The sequence below is a fragment of the Anolis carolinensis genome, chromosome 2 (assembly GCF_035594765.1).
Source record: "Anolis carolinensis isolate JA03-04 chromosome 2, rAnoCar3.1.pri, whole genome shotgun sequence".
Classification (NCBI taxonomy): domain Eukaryota; kingdom Metazoa; phylum Chordata; class Lepidosauria; order Squamata; family Dactyloidae; genus Anolis; species Anolis carolinensis.
Window position 1 is genome coordinate 61,448,225 of NC_085842.1, and position 15,559 is coordinate 61,463,783.

At 38.1% G+C, this 15,559-nt stretch overlaps 1 protein-coding gene across 4 annotated transcripts in view; it reads left to right on the forward strand.

The window, feature by feature from the left end:
• slc41a3 (solute carrier family 41 member 3) overlaps positions 1-15,559 on the forward strand; it is a 58,367-nt gene that overhangs the window by 18,232 nt on the left and 24,576 nt on the right. Inside the window, exon 1 of one of the 4 annotated variants that reach the window (XM_003217735.4) lies at positions 5,910-6,885. The exons of 2 other annotated variants lie outside the window; for them this stretch is intronic. In XM_003217735.4, coding sequence (XP_003217783.1) covers positions 6,691-6,885 — 195 coding nt within the window. In that variant the 5' untranslated portion in view covers positions 5,910-6,690. Of the gene's footprint in view, positions 1-5,909; positions 6,886-15,559 lie in introns of those variants that run through there. One more of the 4 variants, XM_008105302.3, reaches the window with a different exon arrangement.

Sequence of the window (15,559 nt, forward strand, 5' to 3'; positions counted from 1 at the left end):
TTTGACCTAAAGCTTGAAGCAAAAGAAAAGACAAAGAAGAAAAGGAAGGGGTGTCCTGGATAAGTGGACAAGCAATGTCCTTCCTTGGTTATTTCATTTGCCTCTGATTGGGCTTAATTTTCTACTCTGTTGGTTGATGCAAACTTGGAATAGTTCCTCTCTTTTTCGGGACAACAGTTCTCAGTTTCTCAAAGTGAGTGGGTCATGTTGACTGGACAATTTGGGGAATTGTAATCACCAAAAAGTATTTTGTCAATGCTTTAATGTAGGATTTTTTTTTGGGGGGGGGGGGGGAGTTGCCAAAAATTTCAGCAAGGGATTTTTGAAGAAAGTAAAAATAAGCAGCCTCAAACAGATGTTTTCATATGTGGTTTAAAACATATGGCTTAATAAATTTGAGTTATAATACTCTTTTAGGGCCAGTTCACAGGGCAAAATTGTACTTGAGGATGTGTTGAAACATTCTTCTGATTCTTTTCACTAGAACATCTAGAAATTACAGAAAATACAGACAGCAAATCAGAAGCTCGTGTAAATTGGTTGTAAGGATATGTACACGTTTTAGTGTTTAAGTGGGTAAGGAGTTTCAGACCCCTTCTATACTGCTGTATAATTCAGATTATCAATGCAGATAATCCACGTTAACTTCTTTGGACTGGATTATATGAGTCTACACTGCCATATAATTCAGTTCAAAGCAGTATAGGACCCTCAGTTGAATATTCTGCCTTCTCCACCTCACTGATGTGTTAATATCAGGTTAGTGTTTGTTGTTATATCAACCCCTATATATATATATCTATGATGTGAAAGATTATATAAGTATGGGGTTTTTTTTAGAAATAAAAGAATAACAGATAGAGCAGGTTATGTCAAAACAGACACATGAATTGATCTTGCTTCAACAAGATCAATTTGGAAGTTGCATGATAGACATCAGAGTAACTATCCCAGGCATGGGCAAACTTTGGCCCTCCAGGTGTTTTGGACTTCAACTCCCACAACTCCTAATATCCAGTAGGCTGTTAGGAATTGTTGGAATTGAAATCCAAAACACCTGAAGGGCCGAAGTTTGCCCATGCCTGAACTATCCCATTGCTGGCCAGAGCTTTCTCTCAGCTTTCATAGCAACTGGAGATTTGGAAGAGATCAGATCAGACCAGACAAGAGTGTTGATAACTCCGAACTAATAGCTAAATGCACATAGTCACTAATGCTACTCTTTCTACTTGGCTCCCTCGCCTTTGCAGAACACTTGACAGGGCATTATCTGGAGAGTCAGGAAAGGAGCAGGAAGAATAATGAATAATAGATAGTAGCTGCCAAAGCGACTAGAATTACATGTTCAGTAATTGTGCGTATGGTGTGCGTGGGTGGTTGAGAGAGAAAGAAAGAGATAATGTGCTGCCTCCTAGGACTCTTCCTATGCTTTTACCACAACTGCTTCCTTCTCTCTTAGTTGAAAGAGGATTATCTTTCGAGGGGGGGACAGAGGAGCCTGTGTTCATTCCCTTTCATACACTTGGCTGTGATTCTTCAGCTCACAAGAGATGATGCCCTGTGACAGCAATTCTTGGCTTTGACGGTTTTCATTGAAAGAGAATTTAATCACCACCCCTTTAAGATTATTTAATAGGCTTTTAATTTTAGAGCAAAGGAAGATGCCACCTTTGAAAATGACCTTTTCCCAGCTTGAGAGTAGAGGTGAGGGGGGTCACTTTTTACAAGCTGATTTGCCTCAAGGTAGTAGTTTTTCTGCTGGAATATATTGCAATCTCACCAAATGACCACAGTTCTTTTGGATTGGATTGGATTAAACCCTTTCCCACACTTAGAGTGGAGCTTGTAATAATCTTGTCTGTCTTCACCCCTCTAGCACATGACACTCACTCTTTCTCCCTTGGACCCTGTTTGCAAACTGCTTTAATGGCTATCTGCACAGTGGGACAATAAATGTAAAGTAGTTTGAAACTCTAGAATATACAACAAATGATTAGTATACTTTCTTCTAAGAATAGGATTCAACTTTTGAATTGGTCTAGGATGTTGATAGAACCAGCATTGTGTTCCATCAATAGATCTAGAAACTAGACAATAACTCTAGAAACCAAAGTTTTAAGCCACATTCAGCTATGGTAACCCACTAGGTAACTTTCAGAAAGTCACATTCTCTCAACCAAGGCAAAAAGCAAACCTTCTCTGAATAGATTTTACAAATAAAACTTCTTGATACAATGGCCTTGGGGTCACCATAAGTTGGTAACTGCTTGAAGTCATGCAACAAGAAACGATGTTACAGTATATAGAGAATGGAATGTGTATGTGTGCTAACTTAGGTGTGTTATTTTGTAACTAGTGCTTTGTATTTTGTAGCGACTCTTATGTCTTTTTAAACAGCCTATTCAATGGTTTAGGATGCTGGTTCCTTATAGGGGGATTGTGATAAAAATAAAATGTTCATTTCCAGTTATTAATAAATTCACAGGTTTCTTATTTCTGTGTTAAAGAAGTCTGCCTCTTTCCTGGAGACACCTTAAATCAGTAATAAAAAAATAATTAATTGTACACTGAGATCTTATGAGTCAATTGCCATTTTCTGACTGTTGATTTGCTGTCTGAGTTCTTTTTATGGTCCTGACGTATTGGTGGAGAGAGAGAAAGAGCAATAAACTCATTCACCCCAGACTGTTGAACCTTTTTATAAGGGACATGTGCTACTGCTTCCTTTCCTGACACCCAGCTTTAATCATTACTTGTTCCGCAAAACCACTAAGACAGAAAGAAATAGAAATCCCCTCACCTGAGAACAGCTAGTCATCAGTGCTGTACTACAAGGAGGCACTATTGTGGGCAGAAAAGACAAGATTCATCGTGAAGGTTGACAGTGTTAGATTTGTTAATGAATGGCATCTGGGAACCAAGGCATAGGCGTGCCCTTTTGGAGAGGATTCTGTGCTATATACTACTAGCTTGGGTTCTCAGTGGTGCCTGGGTTATTTGAAGAAGGCATTGGTTGTTTTGGGGTGTTAGGTAATATCATTTAGTTAATTAGTAACAGTATTTATTAGAAAAAAGCCAGTCTTGGCTTTTGTTTGTTATGAATGCTTCCATTAGAAAATACATAACAATGTGGGTGAACTACACTTCCCAGAATTTTGTGTCAATCCTCCCTAAACCAGGCCTATATGCACAACTAGCCATCTTGGGTTTGGTCCAGATCCGGCATTGCCTGGGTTCAGTGCTCTCTGGATGAGGGCGAACTCCCAAAATCAAGGTCACTTCCTACAAACCCCTGCAGTATGTTCAGTTGGTCATGGGGCTTCTCTGTGCCAAGTTTACTCCCAGTCCATTGTTGGTGTGGGTCACAGTATTGCAGAAGGCACTACAAGTCCCATAATCCATGGCAAGTTTGGTCCAGATCCATTGTTGTTTGGGTTAACAGTGCTCTCTGGATGTAGGTCAAGTACAACTCTTGTAAATCATGGTTAATTCTCCCCAAACCTCTTGTTCAGTTCTTGGTCAGTTTCTGTGTTAACTGTGTGCCACAGGAAAGGGTTAAGGTGGAGGCAGTGGGCAGGATCATGCAAATTAAGGAACCTTGGGATATCCATTCTGGAGGAAAAGCAGAACATCTAGGATGAAATTGTCTCCACATGAAAGCCTTTGGTAGGATGGGGAGCAGGATGGTGTTTGTGGAGAACACTGCCAGGGTTTGGGCTACATATTCATGGCACTCACTGTAACCTGCAATGTCAGGTGAGGGAGGGCCATTGGTGTCTCCTGCTCAGTGGGAATTATAGCTGTTTGTGGAGGCGGAAGGCTGTCTGTGTAAGTGGATACCTCCTCCACATACACCCATACACATTTTCACTTTTATTATGTGTATAAATAATGACCCCATCCACTGGTCAGAGAAGGAGCAGCAGAAAAGAACTTTTTCTCTATCCCCTTGCAGAAAGCATGTTCAGCCCCAATTGCTATTTACTCCTCTGTTTCCCCATCTGAAGGGAAATCCATTCTTGCCCCATGCATATGCAAAGAACCAAAGCAGTGCTGTGTGTCTCAAGTGCAAGAAAAAAAAAGAGTGCCTCTACCCCTGCATTCCACTTAGAGAGAAGGGGGGATCTGAAAACTTATTCAAAGAAGTGAAATTGTTCCATAGGAAGAGGAAATTGGGAGAGGCCTGTTCCTGTGCGGCACAGTAATTTCTAAAGGTTACCCTGTGAATTTCCATCTCAGCTGATATAGAGGTGATAGACTGAAGCATTTTTGAAAATATCTGTAGAAAGGAAAGTAGCTAGAGAAGATTAATCCTGTGATGTAATCCCAAGATATATGTTATTACAGAAAACATTAGCTAGACTAACCAGCCTCCACCAAGACATCTTACAGTATTTTAATTGGTCAACTGTTGCATTTTGGAGTAAACAGACTACCACAGAATGAGGTTAATGTATCCTCTGTGAAGTGGAGCCTGTGGGCAGAATATGGCCTAAGGGACCCCAACATAGGGCCCTACAGCCTCCCACAAAGACCCCAGATTTCTTATTATTTGGGTGGGCAGTTTTCCATCTGAAAACTGGCCAAAAATGCATACAATATGAATCAAATGGCAGTTTGTCTCCCTCAACCACTCACCAATCTCCCAACAAAATAGTCCAAAATCGGCCCAAATCCTAAAGTGATGTAACATCATTTCCACCATGCTGAAACACAATGGTGCGGGCAGAAAATAACCCTCACCCACTCTGTATTTGCCCACCCCTGTTTTGCAGTTCTGTTCTTAATGAGAAACTGGATCCTAATTGTGGCTAGTGGTAAAGCCCATTGGGGCACCCCAAAGCAGTCCTGGTCTTGTAACCTAACCAACCATACAGTCGCAGCAAATGAGGCCATGTGTGCTTTGAAGAAAAAAATAACCCTTTAAAAAAAAAACCCGGGTATATAAGCAGGTTTTAATTGGAATGTCTAATAATCCAAATTCTGTTTTAACCCACATAAAGCTCTTTTTACTTGGTTCATTACTGATCATATCAAGACTATTTATGATCATTACTGTTGACTTCCTACATTTGTGGGTTTAACTTTTGTGGACTATTTGTGAGTTTGATTAATATGGTCTTGCCAGCAATAGGTTCTCTAATGCAACTCTCTGGCAGAAGTTGACCATAGAGTCGCACTGGGGGACCTATAGATTTATAGAGAGGTGCTCTCTCAGGCTAAACATGTTTTTTTTTAAAAAAATTAGGGCTTTCCCATTCTCATGGGGGGTTGCACCCTTAACTAAACCCAGTAGATTTGGAATGGTGACTATATATCCTACCAGTGGAAAATTAGATTCTCAAGCCTTGAACAGGCAAGCTATGTCACAAACAATTTGCCATTCAGTATCCATGATGGCACAAAGTTCTTTATTCTTCATAGGAATATGCACTGAAATTTGCTCTTAAAGATTCAGATATAATAAAATCTCCCAACCAGAGAACTCCAAGTATTTAAACTCCCACACAGCTGACACAGTTTAAGCAATCTGGACCAAAACTTTCTGTTCCAATGCTGTCAAGGTCTTGGACCGATAGGATTCCTCTAGCCATCGTCATGCTTGTGCCCTTGCTTATGGATTGTAACAACACCATGGAGACAGTTACTTTTTGTGCCTTTAAAAGTAATGCATTACAACCCCTTGCAGACTTGTTGAATGGAAAGTAAAAACCTACGGAGAAAACTTTCCCCTTGCCTGGAGAACTACCTTAAATAGAATTTGTGCAGAGACTCTTATCATGGCCTTTGCATAGTAGCTGAAAGTTGAAGTGATGACAGCAGATAAGAGGATTAGCCTTTGAAGCTCATTGGCTTTTACCGTTTTTTTTTCTTTCTTCTACAAGTCAGTCATTTAGAGATAGAGACCGCATACTTCTGAACTCATACAACCTTAACACAGCTGGGGAAATGGACAGAAGAAAAGGGAACTGAGGGATAAAAATGCCCTTCCAGCCAGTACCTATTCCTGGCTTTTCCTGTTGACCTCTTCTATAATATCCGTAGCTTCAGTAGGATTAAATTCACTTTCTGGGTGACCTTTCTTAACCTTGAGGAAACAAGAGGGAAAACAAAAGAAAACTGAGGAATCAACCTACCCTCCGTCTCCTCGTCTAAGGGACTGTGAGAAAAGTTCAGCGTTTGGCATGGTGAGCCTGAAGGAGTTGTGCCTGTTGCAACAGTGCAGGCAAACGCTTTAAACCACCTTATTGTAACTTGAGGAGAAAGGACATCAGTGGCTGATGTATTCCTAGACAACCTCACACTCCTTGCACTAGTAATTCTGAATACTGTCGCTTAAGCAGGTCTCTCTGATTTCCAGCCAAGTGGAGATAGCCGAAGAATTTCTTTTGAATGTATTTATCCATTCGCATTTTAGCCATCCGATCCATTCCTCTGGATTTTTTTCCCTCGCTGGAGCTGTCCCAAAGCATAGTGGAATTGTGTTCCATTAAGTCAAGGGCATTTTGGAAAGTAATATCCATGCTGTTTGGTGGAGGACAAGAAGGACCTCAGACTTGAATGCTGGCACAATCATGACTGAAAAGAACCTTCAACTTTGAACTGTGCAGCCAAAAGGTGAGGCCACCTCCTTTTCTGGATCTCCTCTTGCTCTTCTGTTTTCAGAGCATGGGTTAATAACATTCAACCATGGTGGTCACCCAGTTGAAATTGGAGCTGTGTTTCCGTGGAAATAAACTCAGGGGTTTCACCTGTAAGTTCATCAGATCAGCCAGTGGATTCCTTCCAGAAACAGCCATCTCCATCGCTTCACAGATCTTTGGGCCATTCATCCTGGCAGGGTTGGGCATGGTCTTTGCTGGTTTGGTAATGGATCTTATTCAAGTATGTATGTTTTTATTTTGTTTTTCTAAGTGCACTGGTAACGAGAAAGTAAATGGCTGGCCTGCCTTAGTGGCATTGAACATCCATTTTTAACATGGCTATTTGATATCTAAGAGTAATGTAGTGTGGGGGAAGTGTCTTCTGTAAGTATGCCAAAGGCTTAAAGAGAGCCTAACAGACAGGGTCGATGAGATAAAACACCTCTCATTCATTTTTCAGGCATATTGCTGCACCTTACTGTCTTGGAGCAAAGACACAAAAGCTCAACTGATCAAAGAGTGTCTTCATTAGTTGTGTAATAATAATAGGTTGGGATAAAAGTAGTCATGTATGATGATATAAATTATTGAGAAATGCCACCTACACAAGGTTACTGATCTCTCAGGATCACTGCCAGGTAACCAAGGCTACTTTTACTCCCCTGAATTAAAGGGTTCAGCTGAAGGGGTGTCAGGGAATCTTCTACAGGGATATCAGAGGGTTAGAGGAGGCATACCGTCTTCTCCTGCCTTCTAGGATGCTCTTCCGGAGCAACAGGCCTACTCTGCCCCCTGCTTTTTCCTTTTCAAGGGACATTCAACTGACCTCCAGGGTAAGGAGCTTCCTCAGTCCTCATAGGACTATTTTTTGAATAGAGGAATATTTATGTCCATACAGTTTCATATAATTGCATATGCAACCTCCTTGAATAAGCAAATATTATTACTTTGTTTGGGAGCCAGTCTGTTTCACTTCTCTGTTGAGATATGGGGCAATCCTCCAGCCGTCTATTTTTACTTAAAGGTAGGAAGAATTACCCCTTCACAGGACAAACCTAGGTAGGAACCACCCATTGAGTGAGACTTATTGCATAGCATTGTCCTGTTAATTTTGGAAATCTTAGTATCCGCTGAGGTTTTGTTCCAAGACACATACACACATTTCATGGAGACCAAAATCCATGGATTCTCAAGTCCCATTGTATACAATAGTATAGTAAAGTGGTGTCCCTTATAAAAATGGCAAAATCTGTGTTTACTTTATTTCCAAGCCATGGGTGGCTGAATCTGTGGATGCAGAATCTGGGTATGGAGGCCCAGTTGTACAGATTCCCTGGCTTAATCTAATCAGCATCAGATTCTAGAAAAGAAAGCTCATTCCTGCATCTTAGGCCTTGTTTTGTATGTGTGTGTGTGGTGTATGTTTTGGAACAACACTGAAGATAATCTTTAGATGTTTAATGAACTAAGGATGTTCTTGCTATTTGTCCCTGAGCATCAACTGATGTGCTGCAATACAATAGGGGGAGGGGAACAGCTGTTTCATACATTACATATAAGGAATGGAAATCAAGAACTATTTACTTCTGGCAGCCTTGACCTAGCTATTTTTCTGCCCTGTTTTTTTGTGTTCACGCTCAGTCATTAAAGCCATACATTAAAAGGACATCACACTCTTGAACTTTGTATTCATTAATCTAGACTAAGTGTCCTGCATGGTTTTAAGCCACATGAATCACAAAACACCCAAGCTGTACTAGATACAAGGAATCACAAAATACGTTCACACAATTTATCACATACAGGTATACATTTCTTGTGTTATGAAAGGGCAGCCCGTGTTTATCACCACTTTGTGTAATAAACAGTGTCATAAGTGAGGCAAAGAACGAGCAATGCCCGGCTCTCATTTGAACTCATGTGCCTTCACTGGACTATTGGAAATTCACATTTCTTGCTAAGAGGATTTAAACTTGAACAGGTAACATTAAGGGTGAATTTGGTGAATTTTTAAAAAATCCAAATTATATATACCAGTAACTGTATGTTGGAAAGGGAAGCATTTGCCCCCTTGGAATTAACCATGTGGGATTGGATTGTTATGAGTTCTCTGGGCTGTATGGCCATGTTCCAGAAGCATTCTCTCCTGACATTTCACCCACATCTATGGCAGGTTGTGAGGTATATTGCAAACTAAGCAAGGGAGGCTTATATATCTGTGAAAGGTCCAGGGTGGGAGAAAGAACTCTTGTCTGTTGGAGGCCAGTGTGAATATTGTAATTAATCACCTTGATTAGCATTAATGGCCTTGCCAGCTTCAAGGCTTGGCTGATTCCTGCCTGGGGGAATCCTTTATTCAGAGGTGTTAGCTGCCCCTGATTAATTCATGTCTGTAATTCCTCTGTTTTCTGAATGGCATTCTTTATTTACTGTTCTGATTTTAGAGTTTTTTTTAATACTGATAGCCAGATTTTGCTCATTTTCATGGTTTCCTCCTTTCTGTTGAAATTGTCCAAATGCTTGTGGATTTCAATGGCTTCTCTGTGTAGTCTGACATGTGGTATTGCTTGATTTTTCCATTACAGCATTACCCACACCCATGTGCATACGTAACTTAGTATTGTTACTGCACTCAGCACTCAATATATCAAGCAGGTTCTGACAATCTTTTGTGATACATCTGATGTAGATCCCAGGCAAATAGCAAAGCTCTTTATGCTGCTTTAGGATGACTAAGAGGTAGGATCCTTCATTTCATCTAAGGAATAAACCCAAGGTCATCACAAGCCTTTTCATTATGAAGTGATGTTTGGTTTTTTCCTGAGTTTTGTGAAAATGACAAGGGTTTTTTTTCCTTTTTGAATTATACACATATTATTACAGGTAATTATACAGTAAGCTGATTTGCTAACCATTTATTGCTGATTGTATCATGTTTCCTAATTCAGTGGTTCTCAACCTTCCTAATGCCGTGGCCCAATACAGTTCCTCATGTTGAAGTGACCCCAACCATAAAATTATTTTCATATTGTATTGTTCTGGGCATGGCCCCATGTAAGCCGCCCCGAGTCCCCGTTGGGGAGATGGTGGCGGGGTATAAATAAAGATTATTATTATTATTATTATTATTATTATTATTATTATTATTATCCTTTGTCTGAACTGCCTGTGTTTATATATATGTACTATCTTGGAGATGTGACCCACGTGTAAACATGAAATTCATTTATTCTCCATATACACATAACCTGAAGACAATTTCATACAATATTGTTACATGTTACATGAAACAATGTAGGTGTACATTGAACCATTAGAAAGCACAGGTGTCACTGTCTCAGTCACCCATATGAACAAATTTGGATTTTGGAGTAGTTCAGATTTTGTAATTTCAGATAAGGGATTCTCAGCCTGTACCAAATTGATGGCCCATCTTTACAATGTACTAAAACGTTTCTTATTTCTTCCATTGAGTATAATCTCTGGTTTGTGCATCTTTATATCTTTAAAATAACCTTTCTCAACCTTTTTACGATGGAGGAATCCCTGAAGTATTTTCCAGATTTGCAGCTTTTTTTTCTTTTCTTTTTTTCTTTTTCTTTTGCAATCACATCCTCTCAGCTAATCTGTAGTGACTTTTCACAGAACACTAGTATTTCTGGAGATCCTGGTTGAAAAATCCTGATTTAAAAATTCATCTATGTCCTGATCAGAATGGTGGTTCACTGAACGATGTTGGTCCATACACCACTGGCTACAAGTTCTTAGTGAGTATCTGGGAAAGAAAGAAACTATTTTGTCTAGGTGGCCCACATTCAGTGCTGGTCTCTAGTGTGCCAATCCTTCACCTCATGTAAATCTTTTTGCTGGCATTGGCAATGCAGAACCATTGATGGTGGTTCTACATTCTGCAGTACAGGACCAATGAGAAAGGCCACTTACGTTTGTGGTAAAATATCAGGGAATACATGTATCACCCAACCTTTTGCTGTTCCTAACAGCTGCAGATCGGGAATGTTTGTTACTTTCCCCCTCAAGGCTTAATATAGCAACTCTAGCAGAAGAACATCATGTCCTTGAACTAGTAGCCAAAGTTTCCTACAAAGCTGGTCCTAGGAGTCACTAACCAGGAGGATTTTCAAAGGTGCCCACTCTGTTCTTGATAGAGTTCTTTAGCAAATGGGAACTTTCTTTGCCCATACATTGAAAAAAGTTGGGACAAGAATGCTGTTGGGAGATGAAGTTTGAATTTAGCTAGGTGAATTGCAGAGGAGAGAAGCTCTGGCAGTATACGTTGTCTATGTCCAATAGAATATGTCCTCTTTAGGTATTTTCTAGGTCCTCTGGTTTGACTATGATATTCTTGTACCAGAAGTCCTTCATTTCAATAGGGTTTACTATATACTCTGTAGATATGTGGGTCATATTGTATTAGCAAGGGATGGATCCTGGAGAGAAGACAAATGAAGAAGCAAGATTAAGTAAGCATAGAGAGATTTAGAGGAGGGAAATAAGATAGGCAGGCATGTGGAAGACAGAGAGATAAGCAAGCAGGAGGGTATAGATAAAAGTTACAAAAGAGAAGAAGGGAACTGGGTGAGAATTGAAGAAGGCAAGTGGAGAGCACAAGGTGCATAGTGCACACCGAGTCCAGGGGACCTGAAAGAAGCAACCTACCCTGTTTCCCCGAAAATAAGACAGGGTCTTATATTAATTTTTGCTCCCAAAGATGCACTAGGTCTTATTTTCAGGGGATGTCTTATTTTTCCATGAAGAAGAATTCACATTTATGGTTGAACAACAAAATGAACATTTATTATATACTGTAAAGTAGTTGTCATCACAAACCAGCATAATCAGACAAACTATGAATCCTATCAAGAATTTCTTGTTACTACCATTATTTACATGTACAACAATCTATGGTACCTCTTGCAGTTTAGGTTTCACAAGGTTTCCACGCTGATTTCTCTCTATTCTAGTTTCAATGTAGTCATGAATGATGAATAATATAATATACTATAATAATAATATGATAATATAATAATAATATAATTATATACAATATATTAATGAGATAATATAATATAGGATATAATATAACAGAAAATGATAATAATATGGTATTAATAGGATAATATAATAATGGGATATAATAACAGAATAGCATAATAATATAATAATAATAGGATAATATAATAGAATAATAGAATGGAATAGAATGATATAAAATATATTAATAGGATAATATAAAATGGAATATAATAATAATAACAGAATATGCTAATAATAATAAAATAATAATATGATAATATAATAGAATAATAGTATAGAATATAATGATATAAAATATATTAATAGGGTAATATAAAATGGAATTTAATAACAGAATAATAATATAATAATATGAAAATATAATAGAATAATAATAGAATAATAATATAATGATATAATAATAATAGAAAATATAATATAATGATTTAAAATATATTAATAGGATAATATAATAATGGGATATAATAATAGTAACAGAATATGATGATAATAATATGGCAATAGAATAATAGTATAAAATAATCCGTTTCATGGCATAGGATAGGAAGATGAGAGGATAATCCCAATGCGTCCTGTACCTTTAAGGAGCAAAAGCAGCAGGACGAAAGCCCTCTTCCTTCCCTCCCTCCCACCCTCCCTTGCCCTGGCTCCAGGAGCCAATCAGAAGCCTCTGGGAAGAAGGCAGCATGGCCAGGAGGGAGACGGAAGGAAGGAAGAAAGGGCAGCGCAGTAGCAGCCACGGAAGGTTTTTCAAGCCTCGGCTGGGGGACAGGCAAGGAAAGGCAAGGCAGGCAGGGAGGGAGGGAGGCACAGAAAGCAAACACTTTCCCTCCCTCCCTCCCTCCGGTGTGTGTATGAGTGCTGGTTCTGCCCGGCAGCCATGCTTCCCAATGGAACTCTGCTGCAGCCTTAGTTGCTAGGTCTTACTTTCAGGGGAGGCCTTATATTTGGCAATCCCCCCAAAACCCTGCTAGGTCTTATTCTTTGGGGAGGTCTTATTTTAGGGGAAACACGGTATGTGTTGTAGGGAGGCTAGAACAATGCCCTTGCTCTCCCTCTGTTTCTTAGTGATTCTCATTTGTAAACTTAGAATTCTGACTCTCCTTTCAGCATTCTTATCTTTTGATCTAATTCTTTGTTTTGGTCACATTTTTTCCAGAAGGTCATTTGGAACATAATGTTCAGCCACTGGTTTATATTTTATTTGTTTTCTAAAATGAATAGTCCACAATTCATATGACTGACATTATTTTGCCAGCTGTCAGTTGTCCCTGTGATTAGGCAAATCAAGTAGCATTAAATACAACAGTGTTACAATTTCCGGTATTGCTCCTCCATTAAGTAACACCCAAGAAGGAAGCAGAAATGAAGTGTGAAAATCAAAAGGGATGGAAAGCTTTGCTCAAATGTTTAACACTTCCTAGGCAGTTGAGACTTCCTAACATTTAGACAGAGAGCAAAGGCACTTCCATCAGCCTTATAATAGGTAAAAATAATATTTATCTTTATTTCACCTGCATTAAAATCTATCTTTTTTTAAAATAAATAACCATTATTAATTTTCTACAATTCAGAATACATTGATAGATAGGTGTTCAAAAATCACAAAAAGAGGGGTAGTGATGGTAGGGATATAACAAGGGAAAATAGATAGGAAGGTAAGGTAGGCCGGAGAGGGAAAGGTGAAGAACGGGAGGGAGAAAGAAAGGGAAAAATAGAGAGAGAGAGAGAGAAAGAAAGAAAAAAGAAAAAAGGGTAATAATAATAGAAATAAGATGAGATAAAAATAAGGGAGGATAAAGGGAGGAATAAAAACCAGTATAAAAAATGGCTTCCTGGCATCTTCTTCAGGGTGTTCACCTTTTCCTTCTTCTTCGAATCTAATCTTTCCTTTCATATTCATCTCTCCTTTCCTTCCCCCCCCCCCACACGTTTCCCTTCTGATGGATGCTGTTTTCTTGTTTCATCTATCTCTCACTTTTATTATATATATATATATATATATATATATATATATATATATATATATTCTTCCCCCCATCTGTTTGTTTTAAATATTCCATTATTCTACTCCAGTCGACTAAACGACTGAGCAGCAGCAGCTGTTTCTTTTATTGGATCTCCTCTATTTGTCAGCATTATTTTATCCCAAAATTTATTTTGATCTGTAAAGCCTATTTTTTATCTTTTTTGAAATGTTCTCCTATTTGCCAATATTGATACCATGAAATGTTTTTATCTAGTCTGTTCATTTCTTGTTGGGGAGAAATTTTCCATTCTCCTCTTTGTTTTTCTAATATATCTTTATATCCTAACCATTTATTCCATCCCAATATTCTTCTTTGTGAGGTTTCTAGGGGTGATATAATATAGTTTGTTTTTATATTTCTCCCAGATCTTAATTATAGTGGATCTCACAAAATGAATCCCAATTTTTTTTGTTCATTCCATACCAGATGTAGGAATGCCAACCTTGTCTTAAGTCGAATCCTTCCAAATTCAAAATTTTTTGGTTTTCTAATTTAATCCAGTCTTTTGCCCACATTAGGGCACAGGCCTCAAAGTATAATTTTTTGGTGTGGCCAGTCCACCTCTCTTTGTTTCGTTAATAATATCCTTAAATTTTATTTTTGCTTTTTCTTTTGCCATATAAATTTCATTATATCCCTGTTCCACTTGTTTAGTAATTTTTGATTCCTTATTATTGGCAGGTTTTGGAATAGAAAGATCATTTTTGGTAATATATCCATTTTGACACGGGCACTTCTTCCTAATAAGGACAAATTTAAGTTTCTCCAATTTTCTCGGTCGTTCTTTATTTCTTTCCATTTTGCTATATAATTATTTTGTAGCAATTGTAGATTTTTGGATGTCAGTGTGATTCCTAGGTATTTTAGTTTTGTCTCTATTTGAATATTCAATTTTTCTTTTAATTTTTCTTATTCCTTCTTTGATATGTTTTTTGTTAGTGCTTTTGTTTTTTCCATGTTAATTTTAAATCCCGCTACTTCCCTGAATTCTTTTATTATTTTTAGCCAATTCCCTATATTTTTCTCTGGTTCTTCAATTATACATATTATATCATTGGCGAAAGTACTGATTTTATACTCCTGCCTTTCTATTGTTGCACCTTTCAATTCTGTTTTCTCCCTTATTTTATTTAATAATATTTCTAATGTTAGGATAAATATTAATGATGACAGGGGACATCCCTGTCTAGTTCCTTTTTCTATTTTTTATTGTATCAGTCTCCTGTCTGTTTACTAGTATTTTTGCTTCTTGGGTATTGCAAATTGCTCCTATTATGTTTTGAAAATAGTATCCCATATCCATTTCCCTAATTATAGATTTGAAAAATTCCCAATTTACGTTATCAAAAGCCTTTTCGGCATCTAAGGCGAGGAAGAGAACTTTTTTATTTTTTTGTTCATAATATTCTATCAAATCAACTATAATTCTAACATTATTGCTTTGGTGTCTATTGGGGAGGAATCCCAATTGTTCCTATTTTATCCAATGGGTCAGGAAGCCATTAAGTCTCTCTGCAATGATACTGCTAAATATGTTATAATCCACATTTAGCAGGGATATTGGTCTATTGTTTTTAACCTTTTCCTTGTCTAAATTTTCTTTGTGTATTATGCATATCTTAAGTAGCTTTGTGGGAGAAACATCATTTTGGAGGGATTGAAGACTTATTTATATATTTATTATTTACATTTAAACCCCACCTTTCCTTGAGTGAGTTCAAGAGGATAGTATGGATCTCTCAGCAAATCATGAAGAATAGCTCCATAATGCAAAATAATTTAGTAACCAGGCTCCGACAATAAGCTTCAGTGGACACTTATGGAGATTTG